This window comes from Gobius niger (genome assembly GCF_951799975.1).
Source record: "Gobius niger genome assembly, chromosome: 20".
NCBI classification, from domain to species: Eukaryota; Metazoa; Chordata; class Actinopteri; order Gobiiformes; family Gobiidae; genus Gobius; species Gobius niger.
The window spans coordinates 14,098,979-14,125,762 of NC_136871.1; the positions used below are offsets into that span (position 1 = coordinate 14,098,979).

The 26,784-nt window shown below is 41.4% G+C and overlaps 1 protein-coding gene across 2 annotated transcripts; it reads left to right on the top strand.

Moving 5' to 3' along the window:
* Positions 1-500: 500 nt before the first annotated feature.
* On the top strand, positions 501-26,071 carry shq1 (SHQ1, H/ACA ribonucleoprotein assembly factor). 2 transcript variants are annotated; one of them, XM_079578786.1, is made up of 12 exons: positions 501-785; positions 1,413-1,576; positions 1,648-1,712; positions 2,920-3,048; positions 3,526-3,698; positions 3,781-3,893; positions 3,980-4,074; positions 7,774-7,931; positions 9,374-9,427; positions 11,323-11,446; positions 15,497-15,617; positions 24,207-26,071. In XM_079578786.1, exons 2-12 carry the CDS (start codon positions 1,434-1,436, stop codon positions 24,775-24,777), a joined length of 1,746 nt encoding a protein of 581 aa, XP_079434912.1. In that variant the 5' UTR covers positions 501-785; positions 1,413-1,433; the 3' UTR covers positions 24,778-26,071. The 2 variants fall into 2 exon arrangements, with proteins under 2 accessions (XP_079434912.1, XP_079434913.1); XM_079578787.1 differs by having other exon boundaries at positions 3,544-3,698.
* The last annotated feature ends 713 nt before the right edge of the window (positions 26,072-26,784 follow it).

Sequence of the window (26,784 nt, forward strand, 5' to 3'; positions counted from 1 at the left end):
TAGAAGAGCCGACTACTATGTTGCTACTATGTAATAAACGCGAATTTGCCGTGACACTTAACTGTTTCTCAAAAACACAAACAGAAACCCTGAATTTAACTAAATTAGGAAAAAATTAAACGAAACTTTTACACTTTCTTTAAGTTCTGTTCATTGTTTGTTTTTGGCTGAGTTTGCAAAAAATGTGGCGATCTCAGTCAGATGAAGACTTGCAGTAGCCCATGCCCTACTACCAATGCAGTACAGTTGCCAGGTTGTCTTCGCATAGTGCAAAACATCATGTGTATTTTGATTCCAGTAAGTAAAACAATGATTTTCCCATGCAACTTCTACACTGTATGATGATGATCATCATCATAATTTTTTATTATGATCAGGACAAGACGTTAGCTGAATATAACCGATTACTGAGGTCATTGCATAGACTTATTATTTGCTATTGATGAATTTTAATAACCCCTTTTTTTTGCTGCGCACTTTGTCTGTGTTTTACGGTAATGAAACATGGACGCTGCCTCACAGAGCCATAAGCATGGAGTTTGCAGCTCCTCACCCTGTTTTTCTCCGTGACCAGTGTGCTTGGCGTAAATATGTCCTTCCTTTTAAGTTTATGAACGTTTCCGTTGTTTGATGACCACATTTATTGCCGCTTGTGGAGAAACATAAGGCGAGGAAGACGTGCTGTCAATACCGTTAGCAAAATGCTACTGTAGCTGTCAACAACACCACGAGGAGGAAAACTACTCCACACTCACAAACGCTGCTGTTTTTTCTCTTCATTGGACGTGAGTAAAAATATCTCATTCAAAATCTACGAGAGAAAGGTGAACAGCGGTATATTTGTCATTTTGATCAGGGATGTAGCCGACCAGTACATAACTTTTCTTTTAACTTATACAACCCCAAACATAACCTCGAACATGTTTTTGCCATTCTGCAGAAATATCCTCTTGATCTCTGTATCAGGACTTATCAGACGTTTACACTGTGCAGGTCTCTGGTTGTGTCTGGGAATAATTGATAAATAGTAACATTCACAGAGGCGCCCACAAGGTGGCATGCTGTAGTAAGCACTGCTTACTGAGCGGAAGGGGATTCATTCATGCAGCGACACTGTCGTTCTCAATCTTTTCTCTTCGAGTACCTGACCTTGACCTTCCAAATACCACCAGGAAAAGGGTCCTAAATTTCGACTAAATTAGGAAACTATTTCTAAACCAGAGAAACACTAGGCTTAAATGGATTACTAAAGCATTAGTAAAATTATCATTAATTTAAAATGAACAAATTATAAAATCACTGATAATTCTGAGTACCACTTGAAGAAGTCCAAGTACAATTACCACCAGGGGCACGCTTACAGTTACAGTTTGAGAACCACTGCATTACCATGAATGTCATTACGCATACAGGTCTGGGGAACTTCTGTGACAATGATTACCCCTGCGTTTGAGTTGATCCAAGATCCTGAATACCTCACCATCAGTATCCGTGTACCTTATACCAGGACAGCAGAGTTTGACCTCTACATAGATGGAAATGATTTTAAGTTCTTCGCCAAACCGTATTTTTTGAGGTGAGTTTGACATCATCTGCCAGTGCCACACTTGTTTGGCCAAATAACAATGGACACTTTTTTCTCGGCAGGCTGAATCTTCCTGGAAGAATAGTGGAGGATGGGCGAGAAAAGGCCACATTTGACATTGACAAGGGTAAAGTCTGGTTATTCAGGGGATTCAAATGATTGCTTTTGGACATTTCTTTTGAAATTTGACAAGATTGTGCTATGGATCTTTCCCAATAACGCACAATATTTACTGCAAATTAAAATAACGGCACCTCTTCCCTCTTTCGATTAGCTGCCAAAATGTACTGTTAAACATCTGATTGACTGTTGACATTTTTGTTTGTGATCTTGACCCTAATTATTTTCTATTTAAATCTAAAAACGTGATGTTGATATTTGTTTGTGCTTTAGGTGTATTAAAAAGTAACCTTGACATTGATTAAGTTAATATATTAATTCATAATTATGGTGGGATGAAGGCTAAGAGGTCTGATTACGTACTTTAATTCACAGCCATCGATTGATCCCTGGGGTTTTGTTCGTTTGAACTTGAGTCTATCATTCAAGCTAAATTAACCCTCTGATCATGTTATTTCATCCAATTTTATGGGCCATTGGAGCCATCTGGCTTGTAATAATGATTACAGCCTACTGCCTGTAATGTCTGCCTTCAGTGACACTGGCAGGAAGCTTCTGCAGACTCTTCTTTAAGTGTATGACAAGCAGATGATGAGCATGATAGTTATTATTGGCATAGCACTTAGTGGTGGCTCTGTCAGTGTGTCTTTGACATTCTGTTGTTCCTAATCCTAATCAGTCGTAATGAAGTTATCTTTATGAAGATGTCCGCCTTATGGACTGTGACATCTCATTGTCGCCTGTCAGCTTGGCCTCTGTCAACGCTCTCTTTCTAAATAAGCTTGTACCATCTGCTAATAAAGCGCTACTAATGAGTGTCCTTGTTTCAGCTTATAATGAGCAATCATTAAGATGCTTCTTTCAGGCTGTCCCTTTTTAGAGGCTACCATCTTAAGCAATTACTCAGCTTTCATTGTAAACCGCTTCTTAAACACTGCCACATTTATGTTTTCATGAAGTCTTAAGAAAATATACCGTCAAATTATCACTGCAACCTAATTAGTTAGATTAGATCCTGGGTGCTATGGTTTACCCTACTTTGAAAAACATGCTGGCCAGGTTGGCCCACAGTGGCGGCGCAGCTCAGGGCTAACACCGGAACACAATTTTGTTGTATGGTTGTGCAATGACAAATATAGCACGCACTTGCTTACATGTATTACATTATCTACCTTTTTCCTACACAATAGTAAACTATGTGTCGTTGGTTCTAGGTCTCTTCACTCTCCGTGTTGCCAAGGAGACAGCCGGAGAGCATTTTGAAGGTCTTCATTTGCTGACGAGTCTACTGGCCCCAAAAGGATCCCAAACAGCAAAGCCATTGGTGGAGGAAGTGACTGACGGTAAGGAAAATTGTATTTATTTATTTTTACTTACATATACATTTTTGCTATTGGTCAGCGCTAATAGCTGCATAGCAGAGTGTGCATTTTAAAAAAGCAGGCTATAGATTGTAAATGCTGTTTATATTATAGTTAAAGACAGCAAATGTCTTTAGGTCCGTACAAAGAACTTAATATTTAAAATAATCAACTCGCTTATGTTTGATATTTTTGTGAGAGGAAGGTAATTACTTAGTGGACGGACATAATTGACTATCAATATGCTATTCTAATTCTTTTAACTCCTGAAAGCACTGTTATAATGTTGGAATTTAATGGCCATTTAACCTTATTGATTGAGAATGTACTGTAGAAATCCAGTGTGCAATGCTACATACATCTATGTGGAAAGCCTCACTATCCTTTATTTTTATACATCCACCGTTCTATGATAATACTAAAAATGTAACTCTTTTGTCTGTTGACTAAAAGATGAAGGTTCCAGTGCAGATGCAGAAGACAATGAGGGTGATGATGAGGATGAGGATGAAGAAGAGTTTGACTGGCAAATTGAGCAGCAGGTTTACCAGGAAACGTCTGAAGAGCAGCTGGAGCAAATGCACTCATATGGTTTTGGCAATCAGAGAGCAGGGGTGTTCACACGGCTCCAAGTATGGACATCTTTATACTGTATTGAGATTACACAAAAGGAAAGATTGACAACAAATATTCTAATTTCATGTTCACAATCAGGAGGAACTTACAGATGTGATTGACCTTAAAAACCCAGAGGGCACCACAGCTGCGGAGAGGAGACAGGCCCGTGTGGAGGCAGAGATGTTGGCGTTCTCTCCAGACCATTACCTGTGAGATTAACAGTGAAATGTTTGTTCTGTAAACTTTGCATGCAGCTGTCCACTCACTGTCCACTCCCTTCCGCTTTTCATTTCAGAGCGGATTTATTTGAGAACGATGAAATAAAAGGACTGTTAAAGTACAAACCCTGGTGGACTAAGCTGAAGTGCTCAACAGTCCAAGAAGAGGCTGGTGAGTCGTTTTTAATTTAAAGACAACATTACAGTTTTGATTTACTGTGTAGCGCCTTATGTTAATTTTTTTTGGCCAGAATTGTTCAGTTGATAATACAGTTATAACATTTGGCACAGGTTTTCTCTGCATGTAACATTGTAAGAAAAACACTTGAAACTCAATTTTGTGGCGTGGAAGAGGAGTCCAGTGGCGACCTGTGAGCTCTGACCTCCATGGTCAAGTGGGTTTATGCAGATCTGAAAAATACTGGTGTTTAAGCCGAATATTAACACTTTGAGCCCAATTTGGACATAACACTGAAGGGTGTACTCACTTTTTGTAGCACCAGTTTTGACATTAATGGCTGATGTATTTTGAGTGGACATTTAAATCACGCCGTTACACAAGCGGCACACTTTTACATTGTAGCAAAGTGTAATTTCTTCAGTGTTGCCCATGAAAAATTTCATGAAATATTGGCCAAAATGCTAGGGGTGTACTTACTTTTTGTGAAATACTGTGTCTCATTGTCTTCATTACAAGTCTATTATATTTTGGTCCAATGACCCATAAACCTGTATTTTAGTACCTGCTTCAGAGTTCAGATGATGAGTTCATGCACATACATGTTGTGAAAAGATCATGAAATCTGGTACAAAATAGACTGACATGATGTTGATAATTATTAAAAAGCTTTCTGAACATTGAATATTTTACCTTTGATTTATATGCTTGTTGAAAGAACAATTTGTCACAATAATGTACCTATAAATGGTTCCAAATGTGTTTTTCTAGACTTTGTGTCTGGTAGCCATTGACTTTGTTGAAATATCAATTCCCAGTGGATGCATTAGTCCTTTGTCCAGCCTCTTCAGAGGAAGGTCAGAGCTCAAAGTGTTGGCTACAGAGCAGCCTGCAGGGTACATCAACAGGAAAGACTGCACATGTCCAATAGACAATGAACAAGGTCTGAGCGGGCTTTTTGCTTTTTATTTTTTTCAGTGCATGTCTTAATTATTTGGTTGGTCATAGTAACATCAGCCTCTTTCCCTCTTGAGTGGCTACTAATAGTGGACAAGACCTCAGCATTGTGCTAGTAATCTAATCCCTCTGTGTTATGTCTCTAACAGGCTGTAGATTCCTACACTTCCAGTGCTTAAGCAGATGCGAGGCTCATATCCACAGCTTATGTTCGCATGTGGCTGCGGCAGACTCGAGAGGGGATTTAGATTAAACAGATAGCATTATCACAGGAGGAGCACGGCTGGCGGTGTTACCACCAGCGCACTGGTCTGATCACAGATGAGTGGCCATCAGTCAGCCTCTCGAAGGCCATTAGAGCTGATCCTGGGCACAGCATTAGGATTCCCCTGTAGCCACGACAACTCGCGCTCCGCTCATTCTGTATTCTGAGAGAGTGAGTGCTGCGTTTAGCAGCCCCGGCGCAGATAAATGGCCTGAATTAAACTTAATGGCTTGATTGACAGCTTGAGTAGCATTAGCCTCAGCTCAGTGTGAACCCTTGTCGGTCAGGGGATTTTAGTGGTGTGCAGCCAAATTTATTAAAACCAATTTTTATTGTTACACATTTCCAAATGTTAATGCTCTTTTCTTTATTTTTCATGTTTACGTGATTTGCAATGAGCTGAAGGTCTGATTGGTCATGACCACAAGCAAAGAAGAAACTAACCCGCGCCAGTGCTGATGTCACACAGCTGTCCATGATCCTTGTTATCACGACCTGATGGGTGCTCTCCCTTTACCTGCAGCACTTTGTTTTGACTAACTCAAGACGACTTTAGTTTCTGTGTGGCCTAATGACCTTTCAGATTTCATTCCATGTTAAGTAAATAAATGTATAGATGGCAAGATTACTGCACACTAATTGTTTTCCAAGCTAAAGATCATATTTCACAGTCACCGTAGCAGTCATTTGACAGAGCATGTTTACTTCCTGCCATTCAGCCATCTGGACCAGCAGAGAGAAGTGATGAGTCTAGCTGCCGCTCCAACTGGTAGATTTGGGTCAGAAATTAATTTCCATCAATTGAAAACCTTGTATGTTGCTGGAGTGAATTGGTTCCAGGCTGAAACGCATGACAATGGCAGTTTAAGCTCTCCACTGTGTGTCATTTTACTGCACATTGCTAGTTTAGTGACATTAACTATATTGGTTTCATTGATTTGAATGGGGAAAAAAGATGGCTTGCCAGTGAATCAATTGTGTTTCTAATGATATATAAATCATATTTCATCCTCTATAAACTTTTAAAAATGCAATTCCACATTAGCAAGCTCAAGTGAAGCTATGATTTGGATGATCATATTCAGAACCTTCTATTGGTAGATACCCCGACTACTTTTTTTCATCATCCGTGCTGGGACTTCAGTTCCCTTTGGTAAACATAGTGGGAGTTGTTGCTCTGCTTTTGTAATACAGCTTTGAGATAGCGGGTGTATTGTGCACACCTGTCTCTGCTCTTGCCAGCTGAGGAGTCCTGCTGCACCTGCACGGCTGGAGCACTCCTGTAGAGCAGCGGGGAGCTGCAGGCTAACATCGTTCCTCAGGAATCTCTTCCTCAGCACACCTCTAGTACAGTGTGAGGTTCATATTCACCCCAGCCTGTACACTGATGATTCACTGCCCGTCAGAGGTTCAGCACTGGGACTCCCCTCACGCAGAGAAAGAGATTGCTTCGAGCTGTTTTCCAAGCTCCTGCGAGGGGAGGAAAATCAGTTGAGCTACAAGCTCTTCCTAAAAACCCTCAGCCCTCTTTTCAATACTGAATGATGCAGAGAGATTAAATGGGATTGCAGTCAGTTTGTGTCGCACCATTAGGTTTGCCACAGATCCCCATTAGGCAGATGTCTCTGTCTGAACAGTTGCTCAATTTACAGTTTTGAATTCAAGAGATTGGCAGGTGATTCCAGATATGGTAATATGATTTGACTCGATAATATGAAACAATTCATCAATGATTTATGCCAGACTGTAATTTATTTTCTATAATGAGGCTATAACCATTGATAAAAGCTTATATTTTGAGGGAGTGAACATTGTGTGTTCTCTTAAGTAGCAGCTCTTTTCATTTGTGGACAGAGGGAGAGGAGCACAACTAGAGTATAAAGGAAGATCCTTGTAGACGTTTTGACTCTAGTGTAGAAATTAACTTGTTGCAGCAGCTCCTAAAAAACTGCAATCAAAGAAAGATGGTTTAAAGATATCTTATTTAGAAAAATAGTTGCTTTAAGCAAAATAATCATATAAAATCATATAATCATATAAAAACTAAATTAACATTGCAAAGCACAGTAGGACCTAGAAACAGACTACACTTTCAGTAAGTGGTGATAAAGTGACAATAATGGGGGACTTTGCACATGTACAAATTCATTTTCTCTGCAAATTGACAATAAAAACAGTTTTTTATCTTTATGTAGATTTTATTTGTTTTTCATAATTAGATTAGATTGTTCATTGTCAGCATAGATTTGGGTTTTCTTTGTGAATGTAGTATTTCATGGTATCTGAGCATTCTGCAAAGCGTTAACATGCAGCAGTTTTAAATCTGAATATCTGTGATTAATATAAAGCAAACTCCTGTAAAATAAGTCAATAATCAGATGTTTTGAAGTTGAATGTAATATAATACCAAATAGATTCCACTCATTTATTTATATCCATGGTATTGAATGTGTGCTGCTGTTCTTTTGCAGGTGTTTCATTCACAGATGAAGAGAAGGAGCAGATGAGGAAATTCAACAACCGCTCGTACCTGCTTGACAAACCCGCCCGTCATCAAGTATGGCTGAGCCTAGTGGACATCCTGCTGGCTTACTCCTATGAAGTGCGCTCCACCGAAGGAGAGCACAATGTGAGTGGTATCAGTGAAGAGGCAAGCCTTCCTGCGCTGCACTTAGCCCCGGATGACAAAGCCCTCTATCCCCAAATCCTTTAGTCTCCCCTTCTATTCCATTCAGAGCCTTAAGAGATTACAACAGATCCCACTGCTCAGTCCAGGCCTTTTTGTGTCACTCTGATAAAGTAACTGAACTAAAATGGTTTCCACTTTTTGTGCTTGAGAGCGTCGACCTTTCTTTTGAGAATGCCCTTCAGAAAATTCTCTAATTGCAAAAGGACACAAAACCTTCGAGTTAATTTTTCATTGGGTCAGCAATAGTTTTTGTTTCAACTATTCTACCTCTTTTGTGTGTCAAATGTGTTATGGAGGGATTTGCAAGGTGAAGCTACTAATGTGAAATCTAGATGTTGCTTACGTTGGACTGTTTTGCTTGCACGTCCTTTCATTAGGCAGTACTGTATCAACTAACCAATACTGTACCAAACATTCTGCAGAAATTTAGTTTGAAATATTTGTTATCGGAACAGCACAAGATCAGAGGACCTTTTAAAAGCCGCACAGCGTACAATTTTACCCAATAAATAACATTACAAAACAAGTACAGACAAATATGTGCCTTTGCTGTGAGTGGCTCAGCTCTCCTAAGGCATGACTGTAAACTTTACCAGAAGTGGGTACGTCTCCATGGAGACGTTGACTAAAGGCAACAGAATCTGACATTTAAACAGGTTATGTCCTCATCCAAATCCGTTCTTTGATTCCCCACTGCAAAAATAGCATTTTCTGTGTCAAGCTGGTCATTGGGAGCATGTAGGGCAGCTCGGAAGCGCAACAGTTGGCGCCTCCGCTTCACAGCTAGAAGGTTCCCGGTTCGATTCCCACCAGTACTGGGCCTTTCTGTGTGGAGTTTGCATGTTTTCCCCGTGTCTGCGCAGGTTTCCTCCGGGTACTCCGGTTTCCCCTACCACTAAAAACATGTGCAAGAGGTGAATCCTCCAGCCAGGTGATTCTGGCCATCAGCCTGGCTCCACTTCATGGAGATGGGTCCCGGGGGGCGGAACTGCCATCGACCACTGCTCCTTACGAGTTGCCCCAGTGGCATCAAAGGATGGGTTAAATGCAAAGGACAAATTTTCCTATGGGGACAATAAACAATGAAGTATACAAACAAACAAGCTAAAATTTACTGATGCCAACAGTATTGTCCAAAATGTTACTCAGTGTGCCTTTAACTCATTATAATAATGATGATTTGGAGCCACTGAGACAACTTTTCTAATGCTTTTGAATGAAGCACTATTTCCTTTTGGGATCTGAACCTTCTTTTGCTGATACTGTACTTCGTTTTAATTTGGACTACGCTTCAACTACATCTACTTGATTATATCCCCTCTTTTTGTGCATCGTCAGTGACTGTGATCATAATTTAGGTACATGTGTTTCCGTCTCTACAGGTGGAGTCACCATGGACCACCCGAAAACTAAGTGGGACTCTGTGCTGGCTCGAGGTAGGTGAATTTACTTAGTTTTACATTAGATAATCTCTTCAATATAGCACAATGTCTTGTTTTGGACTAGATATATATATAAAGTAAAGTATCTAAAGTCTCAGTTCAGTTTGTATTATATTACAGCACCACGCGGGGTCTTGATACACACAAACCATCGCATTCCAAAAGCACAGCACCCTTTTGCCAGCGTAGGGAGGTTTCTTCAGAGCATGAAGCCAGTTGCTGCCTGAGAAGATTTTCCACAAAAGCTTACTGCATTTAAACTCCTCCAGCGTGCCAGCTCCTTGCAGTCCATCACTCAACCCAGACCACACTTCCCATCACACCCCTCATCTTTCACTTTCTGCACTACAATAACTTCCCCCTTTTTCAGACTGGCGGCCTGTCGGTGTGTCGGACAGAAAGTCAAGAACACATCTTCATACAAGTTTTTCAACATTATTATTATTAAAAATATATGGCCTTTTGTCCTCCATAAAATTACATTTATAACATATTTTTAACCACATCCATGTTTCTTTTCTGCTAAAACTTGTGTAGTGCTTGCAGTTGACTATCATTGTGCGCTTTAGGATCATACGTATCTTTCCTGCTCTACCTCTCCTCCTTCTCCAATTCTTCGCTTCCTCCTCCCGTCTGCTGACTGTTTACTTGTCCTCAGTCGACTGCGCCGGTGTGGCTGCCCCCCCCCCCCAAAAGCCCTGCAGCAGCAGACTGTATACTCACTGCTGCTAAATAAGCCCTGGGGAGAACATGATCCCCGATGACACGCACTCGCGAGCCTGCGACACATCCTTAACAAGGCGCTAAGAAAGAGAAAATCTGTGCATCTGTCTCCAGGCGCCGTGTCCGTTAGCGCGGAGAAAGCGTGAGGCAGTGATTAAAGAGAGGCACCAATTAACAGGGCAGGCCTGTAGAGGTGTTTAAGAGTTGTGAGGGTATGTTTGCCAGCTCTATAAATGAGGAGTTGTTAGGAGTAATTAGCAGCCGCAATGCACACCAGTCCACTCAGTCAGACGTCTTGGATACACAATGTTTCATTCTGAGTTGAACATGCAGTATTCGTATCATGGTCCTCTTTGGCACAACCCCTGTCAGTATGCTACTCACTCTCTGAGAACTATTAATTAACCTTTTAACCCTTTGTTTCTCCAGTTTGCCTTCACCCAAATATAAAAGTTTAAAAAAATGGATAAAAATAGCAATGAAACCAAGGCTGAAAATGCAACAAAAATGTAACGGAATGAAAAAGCAACAGAAAATGACAAAAACATGACAAACTAGAACTGCGGAATAGCGCTGCTGCAGAAGTTACCATAAAAATCCTTGAAATTCTTGGAAATGCCTTGAAAGTTTAAAAAAAAAATCCCCATTTAGTTGTATTATAGTACCTTTGTTATGAAAATCCTCACTTAGTCGTATTATGGTACTTTTATTGTGAAAATCCTTATTTAGTTGTATTATATAGGTTAATCACGCAGCAACAATGTGACAACTGGGTTCAGGTGTGGGTTAAGAGGTCAAGAAGCTTTAAGGCAGATTTTAATTGGCCTCTAGGTTGTCCATCTGATAACGTTGATTAAAGACTAATTGTGCTCGTTGTAGAACGCTGTAAAGAAAATATTGGAAAGTATATATGTTAGGCCTGTTTATCCTGGGGGACCTTGAACTCCTTTCACTAAGCTAGGTGATGCTTGGCTGAAAAAGGATGGCAATCACTTGTTTCGTTTGGTTTCTTTATTTAATACAAGTAAACAAACAGATGACTGTATTGAGTATTGCTGTCACTTTCCAAATGCACAAAACAGATGAGATCATGTTAAATTGGCTGAATAAATACATTTGGCTCGGCATAAATAAGAGCTTGAACAATTTGTCCTTGTTTTTTTCAGACCTACAGTTCTCTGCCGGATGTCCTGATCTCATTTGGCCGTAGGGTTCTGTGCTTCCCCCTCTACAGACACTTTCATATGGTCTCTGCTGCCATCCTTGACACAGCGAAGATTCTCCAGTTGGGTAAGTGCACAGCAGCTCATCATGACAGCTCTCAGGCAGACGGCGCAGCCACATGTCACATTATCACACTAACCTTTGACCTCGGCTGTCAGGTCATGACCCCTCAGCGTTTGCCCTGTGTTTTACACCGGAAATCTCTTTATCTGCACAGAATTAAAATGCCCATTTTCGTGTAAAGGAAGCCTCTTAGTGAAGATTAATTTCACTCTGCTGTGAGAACATGATAGCTGCTAATTAGTGTTAATTGATTTTGTCCACCCTGTGCTTTTTCAGAGCGCCGCTTTTATATGGAAATACGCCTCCTGTGAGCGCAATGGGAAGTATTCACTCTGCCGGAGTGGAAGTGCTGCAATCAGATTAGGATGAGCTGACAGGGTTGTTTGACAGATCCCATGTTCACAGTGTTGTTTAGCATTCTAAAATACGAGCAGTCATATTTCTGAGGCTGCTGAGCTAAGGAGAGGCCTTGCGTTTTAGCCATCAGGGAGTAAAAGTGGATTAGGCAGGAACGTACCGCTGCCTTGCCTTTGGCGTCTCAAAGCCCAAAGTAATCTTTAAATCAAAAGCCTCAGCAGTGTAAACAGACTCCGGACGTGTGAGGTCTGTGAGGATTTTAAAACTATAGTAGACAGACAATTAGAGAGGCTTTAAAGTAGAGATTAGTCTTCCATGTCGCATTAAGTCGACGATGAGCTGATCTACACTGTATAGCATGGCCGGGACGATACAGTTTTGTCACGATCCGATACTTATTGAGATACAATAAGTAATTATATTAAGTGATACATTTACCTTAAAGGGACACTGTGTAACATTTTGGACTATACTGTTGCCATTAGTAAAAAAAACATGCTCCTAATGGCCACAGAAAATGCTATTTCTGCAGTGGGTAATCAAAGAATGGATTTGGATGAGAATTTCAATCTCAAATTCTACTGACCTAAGTCACATCCCCATGGAGACGAGCTGCAGATGTACCCACTCCCGATAAAGTTAGTCGTGTCTTAAGGAGCCGAGATGCTCACAGCAAAAGCACTTTTTATTAATTGGGTAAAATTCTACGCTGTGTAGCTTTAGGTGTGAAGAAAAAACAGTCATGTGTCCAAACTTTATCAAACAAATGCCATTAGATATTTGTTGAAGTGTGAAGATTGAAAAGTGCATGAACAAAACATAACAAACTATATACTAGAAAACAAAGAAGTGCTCCAAACACTTGATGCTTCAGAAAGTGCCAATATTTCATATCGCTGCAAAAACTATTGCAATCTGATCTGATCTTTTCAACTCCATCCTTAACTTTTCAAGAACATATTACTTTGTATGTTTAGCCTTTTCAGCACAGGGGTTTTGCATCCAGGTTATGTCATTGCTTTACTTTTCTTTACCTTCCTTTAATCTTTATATAAGGGTTAGTGTACTGTGCTTTTAAGCCCTTAAAGAAATGTGCACCAGATTATGGCTAAATAGATGCTTCCATAGCTCGTGGTAAGATAGTTTGTTTTTAAATCAATTTCTCCACATTGATGAGATACTGATCTAAAGGGCTCAGTCTATCAATTACACATCGTCTGCTCTACTTTTTATTCAAAGTTTCAATTCCCTCTGGCAATCTGTGCAAAAGCAGTTATCAGATTGGTGAACAGATAAATATTTGTTTGACTGAGCATTAGTTGTAGATGCTCATAAAGAAGTTGGGCAGTTCCCAAAAATGTGTAATGAACTACCGTAAATACCCCTTGCAGTGTAGCTTCCCAGTTTCTTTAAATATTATTTTGTCAGCTGCTCCGTTTTTGGCTGTCAATTTAAGTGTCTGCAGTAGCAGTCATTCTCAGGTGTTAGGAAAATAAACCAAGTAATGGCTACGGCACACAGGTTACGGCTGAGGAGGAAAAGTTATCCAGAGGTAAATATTTGAGGAGCTCTCTGACATGTGGCTACTATTGCCAAGGAGCACTTCTACCTGCCTCAGAGTGGCTTTGTGAGAAGAGCCAGCGGGCAGGAGCCTGAGGGATCTGCAGGATCAAAGTGTCTAACAGCTCCTCTGGGTCATACTGCTGTCCTCATCATGTCACTGACAGAGTGATATTACAAAGACGTACAAGCTTCTGCAAATAGTTTGGCTAACTCTCTGAATATGGGCTTCTGTGGAAGTTTATCTTAATGCGCACATAACCAGCACTATTACAGATAGTACTCATGCGAAGTACCTTGGGTTTGTGTGTGAATCTTAGTAACCTCTGTAGAACTGCAGCATTACTGTGCGATTACGGTCCACAAACCAAGTCCTGCTGGAAGTCCCCAGAGGCAGACCATATAAACACTGGGGTGATCGGGTCCTCTCAGACTACAGAACAAACTGCCCACCCCGTCACTGGCTTTACTTTGGCCTTTTTAATCAAAAAGACCTGCATACTCAGACATGCGGTGACGTTTTATTATGGATTATCTGATTGATTGTTTATTGTTTCTATTTACACTGACAAAGACTCTTCCTGGGGTCTAAGGTGCACATTTGACATTAAAACATCATAATAACTCAGGCAAACACTGCACAAAGCACTGTCTTGTCCATTTATCACAGAGAATTCTCTTTTCATCTGTTGAAAACCAATAGTGATACAAAGTACACTTTTTTATATTGCTGTTTTTTTCTTGGCTGGACAGTTCTGTGTCACATTTACTCTGATGCAAATGGTAAGCCATCATGCACATTTTATATCCCTACCGTTTAGATTTACAATGCAATGAAAATAAGTTCTTTTTATTTTCATTGCATTGAAAATAAAAAGAACTGGTTTCCTATTGTTCTCCATAGGAATCAAAAACGATTTATTACATGTTCAGGATTTTAAAGTGAACAAATTACTCTAAAGCAGATTAAAAACTGCTAGTAACGTGTTTTTCAGTCATCGTTAGCACATACTTTCTTTATGGTTTGAAGGGGCATCAAAGCAGTGATGTCATACCCTTTTCCAAAGCTCCTCGCTGGGAGGAGAGGGTGTCGTTAAAAAGTTATATGAGGTTAATCAGAGCATGGTCATGGGGTGACTTTAAGATGCAGCCTGTATAAACCCACTGCAGTGATAATAAAGCACACCAATTAAAACTGAACTAGTTGGAATATCGTATTGAGTACATTTTATTCACTCTTGCACTTATTTCATGCACCTCCTGTGTCAAGATGGCAAGAATAACTGCCAGAACATCATGGGGTGTATTTTTCCAATCATTTATTCTAGTTCAAAGGCGTTGTGAAAAGAAAAAACTGAATTTTTGTAAAATGAGTGAAGTTCAGCATTAGTTTCCAGTGTTTCTCTCTTGTGGGCCTGCACTTAAATGAGAACCAAATGTTTGTCTAAGGTTTTCCTCTCTGCAAGTGCCCTGTTTATTTGGATTGGGGCTGGAATTTCTCTGGACAATGCCAACCAGCGCTGGCACGATGGGAGTTTTTGTTTCTTCAACGCTGAATGTTTGTAGCTATTTATATTGTATTGTACATTGGCGATGTGCTCTGCAGTATGTGAGGGGAAAGTCATTTGTCAAAAGTACAAATGCTCTGTGTGTGGCTCCACATGTGTGATGTATTTGCAGCGTTGAAAAGCCAGTTAAAACACATTTCATCACTTGTCGCCAAAGTGTGAACGTCAACCATAGAACATGTCAACCAATACCAGGAGCCAAACAATTCTGAAGTCTCACTACGATCTTTTCTCCACAATTGCTTTTACAAATACACCATTTTCTTATTTATTGGCCAAATCATGTTTTTTGTTTTGTTTCAACATTCTGGCATTGAAATGCTCGTGCTCTTGTTCTCGCAGATGACTTGTATTTAAACCTGCGCCTCTTCAAAAATGATATGGATCAAATTACCGTGCGCCTCACTGGGATTTGCCTCTGATCCTCCACCTTGGCTTTTATGTATGGAACAATGAGCTCAAGGCTTTGGATGCGTGCTGTGTATGCCAGCAGCTGGAGTACATTGTCATCCTTAATACTGCTGCTCCAGTAACACTGTTTTTCCATTTGTCTGTGTCCCGTGCCCAGGGAGAGGCTGTGTCCTCAAATGCCTGCTCGATATCCACAGAGTCTTCAGAGAGAATGACCCGGCCTACATACTGAATGATCTGTACATCACAGACTACTGCATCTGGATCCAGAGAGTCAAGTAAGTTCATGCACACATGCAGGGCACACGCACTTCAACAGGCTTCTCACAACCGTCTCCAGGTTGCATCTGGGCATTAGAGTGGATGGAACTGAAGGAATCATTTGGTTCTGGAGCCAGGTGATTTATAGAGCCAGTAAATGGCGAAGGCTGCATGAGTGTGTATCATATGTCAAGAGCGACCATCAGTGAGTTCACATGACATGAGCGCTGGTACTCATCATATCTCAGGTGGGTGGAATTACAACCCAAAGCCAAAAGTGCACATTCCTCTCCAAGGATATAGGTCGGATAGCTCCATTCACCCCACAATTCATATTTTACAATTACTTACACATTTCAAGTGTAAGCCTGCGAGCGCATTGCTCAGTAATGAGCTCTGTTTTACTCTTGGCCAGGGTTCAACCAAGTGGTGTGCTTGTCTGGAAAAAGCCCAGTTGAAAAATGTGCGCCTGATGTTGTAGGCTCAGCGCCCAGATGCAGACACGATAAAAGGTCCGGGGAGATTTCATCCTTCTTTTTTCTTTTTTTTCCCGATTTCAACATATTTGAAAGCAAAGTTGCAGTTGTTGAAAATGCGTGGGATGCCAGGATTCACGAGCCTGCTGAGCCAGCGCTCCTACGTGTTCTTTTCAAATGCAGGAGCGGCTGCCACAACTCATTTCTACCGTCCGATTTTAGGACGGTCGCTTCACAGCCGTACGCACCTCCTGCAAAGACACTTCCACTCAATTACCCCATAACATTCAGAGCTTGTTCTATTTCTGAATTTATTGCATTTAAGCATATGGCAGGGTCCTCTGTGTGATTTCCCTTCATTCTTTTTCATTTGTCCTAACTGGCATAAACCATTGTTTGTTTTGATAAGTTTCTCTGATTTGCTACATGTTCCTGTCACACACATTGATTAGAACTTGGGGAGAACTTGACTCAAGGTTCTAGACTCCTTTCTCTTTAGAATAGTGAGATCTGTGTAGATTTTCACACATCATCAACGGGAGGTTGTCTGTCCTTGTCTGATGAAAAGCAGTAACATTTTGTGTTCACTGCAGTCGCCTAACGCCTGTTTTTCTGCATGTGACCCTGTAGAGCTTTTGGACATATCCACAAATGATGCACTCATTCTTATTGGATCAAAATGTTATGACCTAGTAGTAAAGTTGCAAACAAAACAGTTTTGTATAACAGAACAAATACCCGACATGAAATGCTGGACGGGCGCTCTGTAAGGGCATGGAAGGTAAAGGTCTGTCAACTCAGTCTTTTAGCACTTGCTCTGCTCAGATTCACCCCTGCTTCATCTCCCATCAGCAGTGCAACTACATGTCAAGTTTGACCCAGCACGCTGACTCCAACTTGGCCTTCCATCGATCAGTAAATGGATTAGCCCTTGCTCCAGAAGCACTGACTTGATTTGAGTTTGAATTATTGCTTTCCTCCCTTTCAGACTTTTTTTTTTCACCCCCGTCAAGCGAGCTGTATTTTCCATCCCCTCCAAAGGTCATAAGCGCTCTCAAGACAGTGAATAAACCAGCTACTCGTATAGTAGCTTCTTCCATGACCACTTCAAACGGCAGCTGAGCGTGCTTTACTTGTTGAGGTGTGTTTGGGAAATGTTGCTGTTAGCGTTCGAGATTTGCAGTTTTCACAGTACAACCTCTGCTATCGAAAACACGGCTTGTTGTGGCAGCCTCTTTGTGTTGTCTGACAGGTTTGATGACAGATCGTAAAAGCCATGTTTTCTTCAGCGCCTGATATTCCCTTGTGTCAGATTTGTCATCCTCTGTTAAGTGAGTCGTCTCTGGAAGTGGCACGGTTAGATGAGATGTAATCTATACCCCCCTGGTGCAGTGCTGTGTCTTGTCACCGCTTGGCGCAGAAGAGCTGGATGGCTGGTTGCGGTCTGTCACATGTGACGCAAACCATTAATGGATGCTCATTTGTTTGATTTATTTAATCTTCAATGTTGCACATACATTTCTCCTCCAGAGGTTCAGAGTGGAAGCTGAGACAAGGGTCTATAATTTACAACCTCGCAAAGACTTGAGTGTGATTTAATCCATAGAGCAGCTCTTATTTCCAGCTTCCTTTTGACTGAAGTGTCTTTGCATTTACTCTACCTTCTAGGATATGCATTTATCAGGAAAGTCAACTCCTATTTCGTTACTATGTATGCACTGTTTTTTGTTTTGGTCTTGTTTTGTTGTTTTTTGTCTGGAAGGGAATCTGTTCAACCTCTTACCCTCTGCCTTAACTGAGTGCATTTTCTCCCAAATCTAAACGCTTCTCGACTGAGAAGAATTTACAACCTATAGTCCAGAGTAACGCCTCATTTGAAAATGCATGTCACATTTTCAAATTGCTGCGTTTTTTGTTGTTGTTGTTTTTTTTGTCTTTTGTCACTTATTTGTTGCATTTTTGTAGCTTTTTCCGGCACGTTTTTGCTGTGTGTTTTTTTAAATATTTTTAACCTTTTTTCAATACGCTTTTAGATTTGGCTTAAGCCAAACTGGACAAAATATGTTCGGTTCAGGTGGGGGTTCAGAGGTTAAACACACAAACAAACAAACAAACATGCAAATAAGCAGAACAACTTGAGTGGATTTGGATTTTCTGCACAAAGTATAATCCATTCACAATTAAAAGATACACATTAATGTCGTGTGGGCATAGTTGCAACGGGGTGTATTAGAAAATGTAATATCCAGATCCTAAAAATGTGTGCGTTGATAACACATGTGACCAACATGGAAGAAAAAGATGTGATTGAGACCTCAGACATTTGAAACATACATCTTTTTATCCACCTTTTCTTCGCTACCACAATGTAGATGTCTTTCTGTAATGGCATTCTCACATGAGGTCAGTTTTCAGCATGTGCAGCTTTTTGATTGATAGTTAACAGATTTTTTATTGTGTTAAGCTGATAACATTATAAATATTTGTTGAAAATTGATACTGTTTACTAGTATTACTATGCTATACTATACACTATTTCCCCGTTTTGTCAAAACTAAACACATGCTGCTTTTGTTGACTGTGTTGCACCCGGCCGGTCCTAATTATCTGCAAATTGCTGTGAGATTCTGGTGCCTCTGCAGTCCATTAGTTTCAATGTGTGCTCTGAGGACCTCAGATGCCAAGGCCCCCGTGGAGCTGCTGGACGCCAAAGAATAACCTACTGCCTACTGCTTTTCCTTCCCTTTGTCTCCTCCTTTACCCCTCGTCTGCAGGAAAACGCTTGGAGGGAGGCCAGTGTAGATTCACAGCCCTGGGACAGACAAAGCGCGTAAGCCTCGTGTTATGTTACAGTGCCTCGGTTAAATCAGACAGACTTCCTTTTTACAGTGTTGCTTCCCTCAAATCCACCCACTCACCCACCCTCATTTAATTGGGTCAATTAGATTCCAACAGAAGGAAAAAAAAAACATGTCAGCATACAAGAGAGGTGCTCCGGGGGTACGTGTAAGAGTCATGTTTCCAGATGAAGTCATTATCAGCTTGGTGAAACTGATCTATTAGGCCTCTCTCTTGTTTGTTTTGTAGGAATGATTTCCAACAAGAAGTGTAAATTACGCATAGAGGAAATTGACAGCTGTGAATTTAGAGAAGCAATGTTCTGCAACGGTTCAGTGGACACGCACAGATTATTGTCAATGGAAAGTGTGAAGTGAGCAGTCGCCAAAACTGGTTATTATTGAGCAGTTGGAGAGCAAGAAGAATCTTCTGAATAGAAATCAACAAAGAAGCTTTACAAAAACAAATTGTTGCCTTATCATTTCTGGAGCATGAAGAAACCCACTCAGGCCAGCAAGGGCTCTTATCTCCATCAGTTTACACAGTTCACATTTCAGTATCAATCGACAATAATATGAAAATGATAACCTCATTCCCTCAACTTTACATGGATAGGATCTGTTGTGATACACTGTGCTTCTTCAGTGCTTGGTGGACAGCCTTTGATATGGGGAATTGAACTTGTGACAACAGCATAAAAACCTTGTGATTGTGTTGTGGTTTCTTGGTAAAAAAAATAAAAAATAAATGTGCTTTATGCCCTTGCAGCATAGCTCTCTATAAATCCTTTTGGATGATGTGTGGTCACACAGATGTGGTGTTGCTGATTTCCTTAAAGATGTTTAAAGCTCTTGTTATAAGGCACTGTTTTTGTAGCAAAAGTTGGCAGCGTCATATTCCTGCTTCTCAGTCACCCATATGATGAGCGAGCCAGATGCCCAGTGGAAAGGCTGTCCCTAGAAACACCAGGCAGCATCGGCTCGACTGTCAAGTGTGCGTCCTGTGGGTTTGAGGGGGATAATAGAAGAGCTCTATCTGATGTTAGCCTCTGCACCAAAGGAGATCCTAGGAGCCCTGCTGGGGGGAACAAAGGCACCACTGTCTCCCGCTAACAGGGATAAGTAGTACAGATTTCCTCTCAGCATGATGCCTCTCCAGCCTTCACACAACTAAAACATCTCCGCGTGCATAATTTTTTTGTTGAAGGCCTCTCTTGAGTTATCAATTGATCCATGTTATGTGATTTGCATGTTAGATAAAAAGATGTTTTTGGGATGGGGGGGTGTGTGTTTGTTTTTTGTTTTTTGTGGGGGGGGCTCAGTATAGGTCTGTATGCAAGAGAAGCAAACATACAGCATTTGACATTCATGAAAGTTATCAGTATATTATTGCATCACTGCGTCCTGTGTGACCCTAACATCTTAAGACGGTTGTGACACTCATTCAATGAACAGGTCATTTTTGTGTTGGGCATTATGCCCCACACACATTATTTGTTTTTTGTTTTTTACACTGGGGTCATTAAGACACTTGTAACATGATCATTCACATTAGCCTAGATGAGATAAAATCACTTTAGTGGACACTGTGAGACGTCTGAATTTAAAGCCAGACCATGTGACATTTCACCTGATACTGTATATAGAATACAATACAAGCTTTTACAGATTTTTTTATTGTTGAAAAATACCCAAAAAATGCAACATGTGTTGCTTATAGCTAGTAGCTCACCTCTCCTAAAATCTGACTTGTCATTTACTGAGAGCAGAGACGTCTCCATGGAGATGTTGACAAAAGACAGCCAAATGTGAGATTTAAATGGGATCCTCATCCAAATCCATTCTTTGATTACCCACTGCAAAAACAGTGTTTTCTGTGCTGAGCTGGTCATTAGAAACATGTTTTTTTTTATTGCTGCCTAAAGTATAATACACCATGTGCCAAATTTTTCATGACTAAAAACATATTTATTACTGCGCTACTTTTACAAGTAGACTTAAAAAGTCTTTATCTTTGTTAAAACTATAGCATCATAGGCTTTTGCCTGATCCTGTGGCAGCCCAGTACTGAACCATCTCCTCCCCAAGGTTTGAAGTCTCCAGAGCCACACATAGGAACATCACCTGCTTGTTCTACATGGATTTATTCATCTAAGATTGAATCTATTCATCTTATCTCTGATTGTTGAAGCTGCTGAATGAGCCGTCTTTCATTGAACGCCATGTTTGATGAGATTGTAAATCTCAGATTGTAAATTAGCTCCACTCGCTCACACATGTACAGCCCAGTCATTCTCTTCCAAAGTCTTGGGCAGATGGAGGCGTCTTTGTCTCGCCAGAAGTTTTCCAACCCTTGTAAAAAGCCAGCACTCCTCAGTTTAATTAAAGCAAGCCACAACAGCGGTGCAGTAATGACTGGATTGTGTACAACATTATCCCACCGCCTCCTGGACAAGAGGCTTTGTATTCACCACAGGCTGAGCTTCTCCCACCACAGAGCAAGGGAGGGGAGAGAAAACAAGCAGGCTTCTCCAATGCTAACTCAATAATGACTTCCCTCGGGGGGGAAAGAGAATATGGGATAGCCTTTGAAGTGGCTCTGCAGCAGGAGCCTCCTCTGCCCCACTATTTCTACAGGGAGCTTTCACGTACTTTCAGTGGGAGAGATGAAACACTACCGGTACAAGAGAGCTCATGTTGGGTTTGATACAGAAAACGGTGTTCGACCTGTGCTGGAGGAGGAATTATTATGACTCACAAGCCAAATTAAATTAATAATACAGCTTTAAAACTGTGTGCAGCAAGCATCACTAGTGCAGCTTTTTAAAAGTCTTTCAGTCCAAAAACAAGTGGTGTTCTGAAATGTCCTTTACACAGACAAGCCACCTAACTGCTGGACTTCACGATCCAAGGAATGTGGTGGTTTGGAGAGCTCACACAACTCTTCTGTTTAGTTCAGCTCTGAATCACATGACATGGCTATTTGAGTGTGCGATTTCTGTCAGTTAGAACCTAATAATGCTTTTGACAGCTGTGATTTTCATTGTGCACTGCAGGTCCGTCAAAACGCATGGGTGAAAGGGGGTGTTGGGTGCAGTTTGATCCCAGCTCTGGAGTTCACACTGCTGTCAATTGGGCATTATTATTTTGAAGTTAGTGGATCATTTCTGAACATTTGAAGTTATTTTTAAAGCAGCATGTAAAAGTTGCAGTGTTACATCATTGTATTTTCAAGATTTTGCTAAATTTGTCCTGAAGATGATGTGATGAGGTGATTAACCGATGTACCACTTGTTTAGAACGCTCCTTTGTTATTCTTCTCTCCTTCAAATTAGCGAGGGCTCCGGACTATTACTGCCTCATGACAAAACAGAGGACCTGGGGGCATCTCTGCTAAATTGCTCTGGATCTGGAAGGAAGCTGACCTTGGCGGCTACAGTTTCACATGGGGAACATTGTGATGCAGAACAGCTTAAAACATTCAAGGGATTACACTGAATAGAATCTGTTGCACCCCCAGCCTCGCTTCAAACACTTTGTGTTTCAAAGATGGAAAGCATCCATACATTTCATTCCTGCTATAAGATCTGTTTACACGGTCTCTAAAGGGGATCTAAATGAATACACATCCCCCTACTCTCTGCGTGGAGAAACACTTGACTCACCAGAACAGCGAGCTCATTAGGACGAGTCTGTAATGAGAAGCCTTCTCGGTTCCCAGCAGTGGGTTAATTGGGCCAGAGAGGGCAGCCGACGCAGTGTGAAAATGAGAATAGTTTAACGGAGGAGTAAGCCTACCCCCCTTCACAAAAGACCCACCCATGTATGCGCACCCCAAATCTCAATGGTCTTGAATGACCCCAAGAGGTCAGCTCGTAATCACCATGGCAATTGGGGCTGCACACCCTCTCTGATCGCAATAGTTTTTGGCAGCACAGCAGCCATGAATAACGTGGGCCTCCTCTCCACAGTTTTCTGAAGGTTTTACACAAATAGAGCCTTGGAAGGAGGACATTCATCAGCAATGAAATGATTCCTCCTTCAGCCACGGTTGTGTCCTCTTTAGCACAACTGTAAAAGTGCGGCTACAAGGCGAGTTATTATTTAATGTGTCATTTTATAAGGCTGTTTCCTTTATCTTGTAGCGTCTGTCACTTCATTGCCTTTTACGCCTCTCTCTCTGCACACTGTTACATATTGCTACAATGGCTGCATCATTTGATGATCCTTCAGACCATGTTATTTTTATTTTAAGCTTTACATAGATCTTACAATTTATAGTTAACACCAATATACAATTGCTTATTACTGTGCAATGTTTTCTGAACTGCATCAAGTCCGTTAATGACAGTACTCTTTAAATAAGCTTCCATTGGAAAAAATGTTGTCCAAATTCAATGTTTTTAACAAACAATTTAATGGTACATTAAATACCAAGTAAAGTTCTTTACTAGTGGTCTGCAGCTCATTTCTCTTTATGTATTTATTGACAAGGACACACTAATGAACATTTCTGTAAGGTTTAATGCTGCTGAGGCGACCTGTAGTGAGCAGCCAGTGTTGGCCGGTCCATCTCCAATGGTCGGAAACACCTGGCTGGAGGATTAACCTATTGTTCATGTTTTTAGTGGTAGGTGAAACCGGAGTACCCCTTGACCTTCTGGCTGTGAAGCACGAGCGCTAACCGCTGTGCTCCTGTGCCGCCAAAAATGCGGCTACCCAAAAGGCTGAGGAGTCTGTCCACTGCACCGTATCCTCCCCAGTGTCTTATCAGCAGTTGTGGGGGAGGGGGCAGTGAGCAGCACGTATTGGACACGCTCATCTTCCTACATTATTAAATATTCATATTTCCATTTTCTATTGAGTTCCCCACACTCTGCAAATGGCTATCTATTTAACACTCCGATTTGGTTAATGAGTATGAGTTTCATGGATGGTTATCCTGCGGCGCAGTCTCTGCCAGGGAGTCATCAGTCCTAATGTTTTATTATACGTATTTATTACCCTATGTCAATTTTGCCCGTATGTTCACTACTATTTCACATTCAAGTTAATTAATAAGACGTGTAAGTGTTGAAAATGTAATAGCAGCCAAATATTCATGCCGTCTTGCAAAGGCGAGACTTCAATGGGACTTAGGCCGGAGCTACACATCCTTTTTTCCTGTGTTCAATAATTCATGTTCACATGTTGATTTTGCTTTGCAAAGGTGGGGATTAAAGCTGTCCAAATGTCCATTTGATTTGTTAACAAAAACTTGAATGCAATTATAACAGACTCCTTGTCTTTGCAGGTCTAAGAAGGTGACAGCTCTTGCCAATGCTTTACAAAACACGTCCTTAGCGAAAAAGGACTTGGCGCTCGAGCTTGAAGAGCTGGAGAAAGCAGCGACGCTGGTCCAAGAAGAGCAAGATTTGGCTGTGGCTTCCTCCGGGAACAGCAGCAGCAGCGCTTCCAGTGACAGCAGCGAGTCGTCCGAGAGCGAGGAGTCTGAATGCGAAGGGTTAGACTCTCCAAACACACATGAGGAGGGAGGAGGCGGCGGAGGGGGGTGGCTACGTCAGCGCAGCCCTCCCCATCCCAAATCCGGCAGCTGCACCATCCCCCCGGAGAGCTTCAACACTCCTCTGACAGCCAGCAAGGAAACCGGCGCCCAGCCCGCACTCACACACGGCTCCCGACCGCTAATTCAGGAGCTGGAGGAGCTGACAATCACAGACGAGGCGCATTCCAGTCACAGCGAACAGGATGCCGTTGCATATAAGGAGAGTGATGCTGGGAATGCTGGGAATAGCAGCACTCGGAATTTCCTTGAGTTCAGTCCACAGAAGAATCCTCTGCTCATCGTCCGTGAGAACAGTTAAGGGAATGACTGTCAATCATAGCCTCAAACATGGATTTTGAAATGACTTTATAATTGTTTTGAGGGCGGTTTCAGGACTTTTTTCCCTCTTTTACTTTCTGGGATCGCTGCATCGCCTGCCACCTTCTTCAAAGCGATATGCCTGCCATGGAATAATTTGTCTGTATGATTTCCCGGAGCCTTGCCCAGACTTGGCGACACCTTGGATGGATTAATGTTTTAATGACAAAAGTAGATACCGGAGTTGTATTGAAGTGAAGGCGTTTCACTTCATTCCAAGAAGCTATTTCTTCTTTTTTACACTATTATTGTCTTAATGAATATATTAAATCAGCTTGTAGAGCACTGTGTAAACGACTCATGCTGTTTCATTCTTTGAGCTCACAATTCATTTCTGCATAACTTCATCTGCATAAAATAGCATAGTTTCTCAGCTCACTGTTTGATGTGGTATAAATTATTTCTTGGTAGCCCATTATATCAGTTTCTGTCTAATCCTGTGCACACATTATTGGAGAGACACTGATTGTCTGAAACGAACAGTTGTAATCTTCCGATATCCTCGTGTTGGCTTCAGACAATCTCTGTTGAGATGGCTTTCCAAGGAACTGTCTAAACATTTGTCTTTGTCATTCATCTGAAGTGTCTGGCGGCGCTACTTGGAGAGCCCTTCCTTTCCAAATAAATAAAAGGAAAGTCAGCAACCTCTCTCTTAATGCCACCGTGCCGACTGAAGTGGAAAAGTCTAAAACGCACCGGGAGTGATTGATTTGTCTGACATGAAAGGAGGAGGAGCCGCCGACGCACAGCTCGATATCAGCTGTGACTAAGTAGGCAGGAGAGAGCAAACAGTGAGGCGCACGTCAGGCAGATGGATGAGGAGTGTGAGCGTGGGGCTGTTTGTTGGAGAGATAACGGCGCCCCGGGGCTGCAGACTGCAAACTTCACATCCAGTTCAGCTCGCGGCCATAGCAGACAAATCGTCTCTACAGCCCAGCCCTGCCTCCAAGATGTCCACTCTCGTCTTATCAGCACTGACCACCTTTTTGCACTCCTCCTTGTTCCTCTGTGAGATTTGTGATTTCATTTGCCCGTCTTGGGTTTCTTAGGTAGAGCTGCTGTTGTGAATTATGTATTAGAGTTTGAAGAAGCCTGTCAGCTGAGCCCTGAGCGGCTGTCTGAATGATGGCATGGCACTGTGAACATGGAGTTTAGAGTGAGTGCACCGACCAAAACTGTGTAAAACAAAATCGAGATAAACCTGTATAAATAAAGGACTAATACAAATAAATTTGAACCGATCTTGTGGACCTTATGTCTTACCTACTACATTTTGTGTACATGTTTTTATACTCAATCAACTTTCTATATTTCATATTATTTCTCTTTTTACATTTATATCTGCGTTTGGCAAATGTGTGCATATGATACCCGGATTCACAGACACAATCTCTGGAATGGAGTCATGTAGTACAAAGGTTTAGTCAAATACAGGCAAGTTCAGTCCAAGTTGTCTATAAAGAACAAATGCAAATGTGATGTTTGTCATGTCATGATAACCTTAGACTGTGTTCTGGAGGAACAAAGTAGAGTTGAGACGGATTTCCATGTGCAGACCCAGGTCCAGTTTATTTACAATATTTACATAATAGTTAAAACATGCCTGGCAACATGCCCGCAGTACCCACCCTTGACAGAGGGAATGAGGACCATATTTGGACCATACCAAAACGAACACGGATAAGTACAGGCACAGGTAAATTACAAAATGTCCAATTATTATATTGGAAATAATGTTATTATAACCATATGTAGTGGACACACATTATGACAAATAAGATGTCAGACCATATCCATTAGGGACCCTCAAAAGTGAATGAATGTGATATACAAGTCAAAGATTTAGACTTTCCAAGTGAAATGCTGAAATATTCATACCCCAATATGACACACGCCTAATGAACCCAACATTTGGGTGGTGAGGACACGAGTTTAGACCAAAGTGTGT

What these genes read in the sequence shown, in the direction of transcription:
- shq1 (XM_079578786.1), top strand. Translation starts at nt 1,434, where the DNA reads ATGATTACCCCTGCGTTTGAGTTGATCCAAGATCCTGAATACCTCACC. An exon ending in GGACTCTGTGCTGGCTCGAG is followed by an intron (nt 9,428 to 11,322) that starts GTAGGTGAATTT and finishes TGTTTTTTTCAG; the next exon opens with ACCTACAGTTCTCTGCCGGA. An exon ending in AGCGAAGATTCTCCAGTTGG is followed by an intron (nt 11,447 to 15,496) that starts GTAAGTGCACAG and finishes TCCCGTGCCCAG; the next exon opens with GGAGAGGCTGTGTCCTCAAA.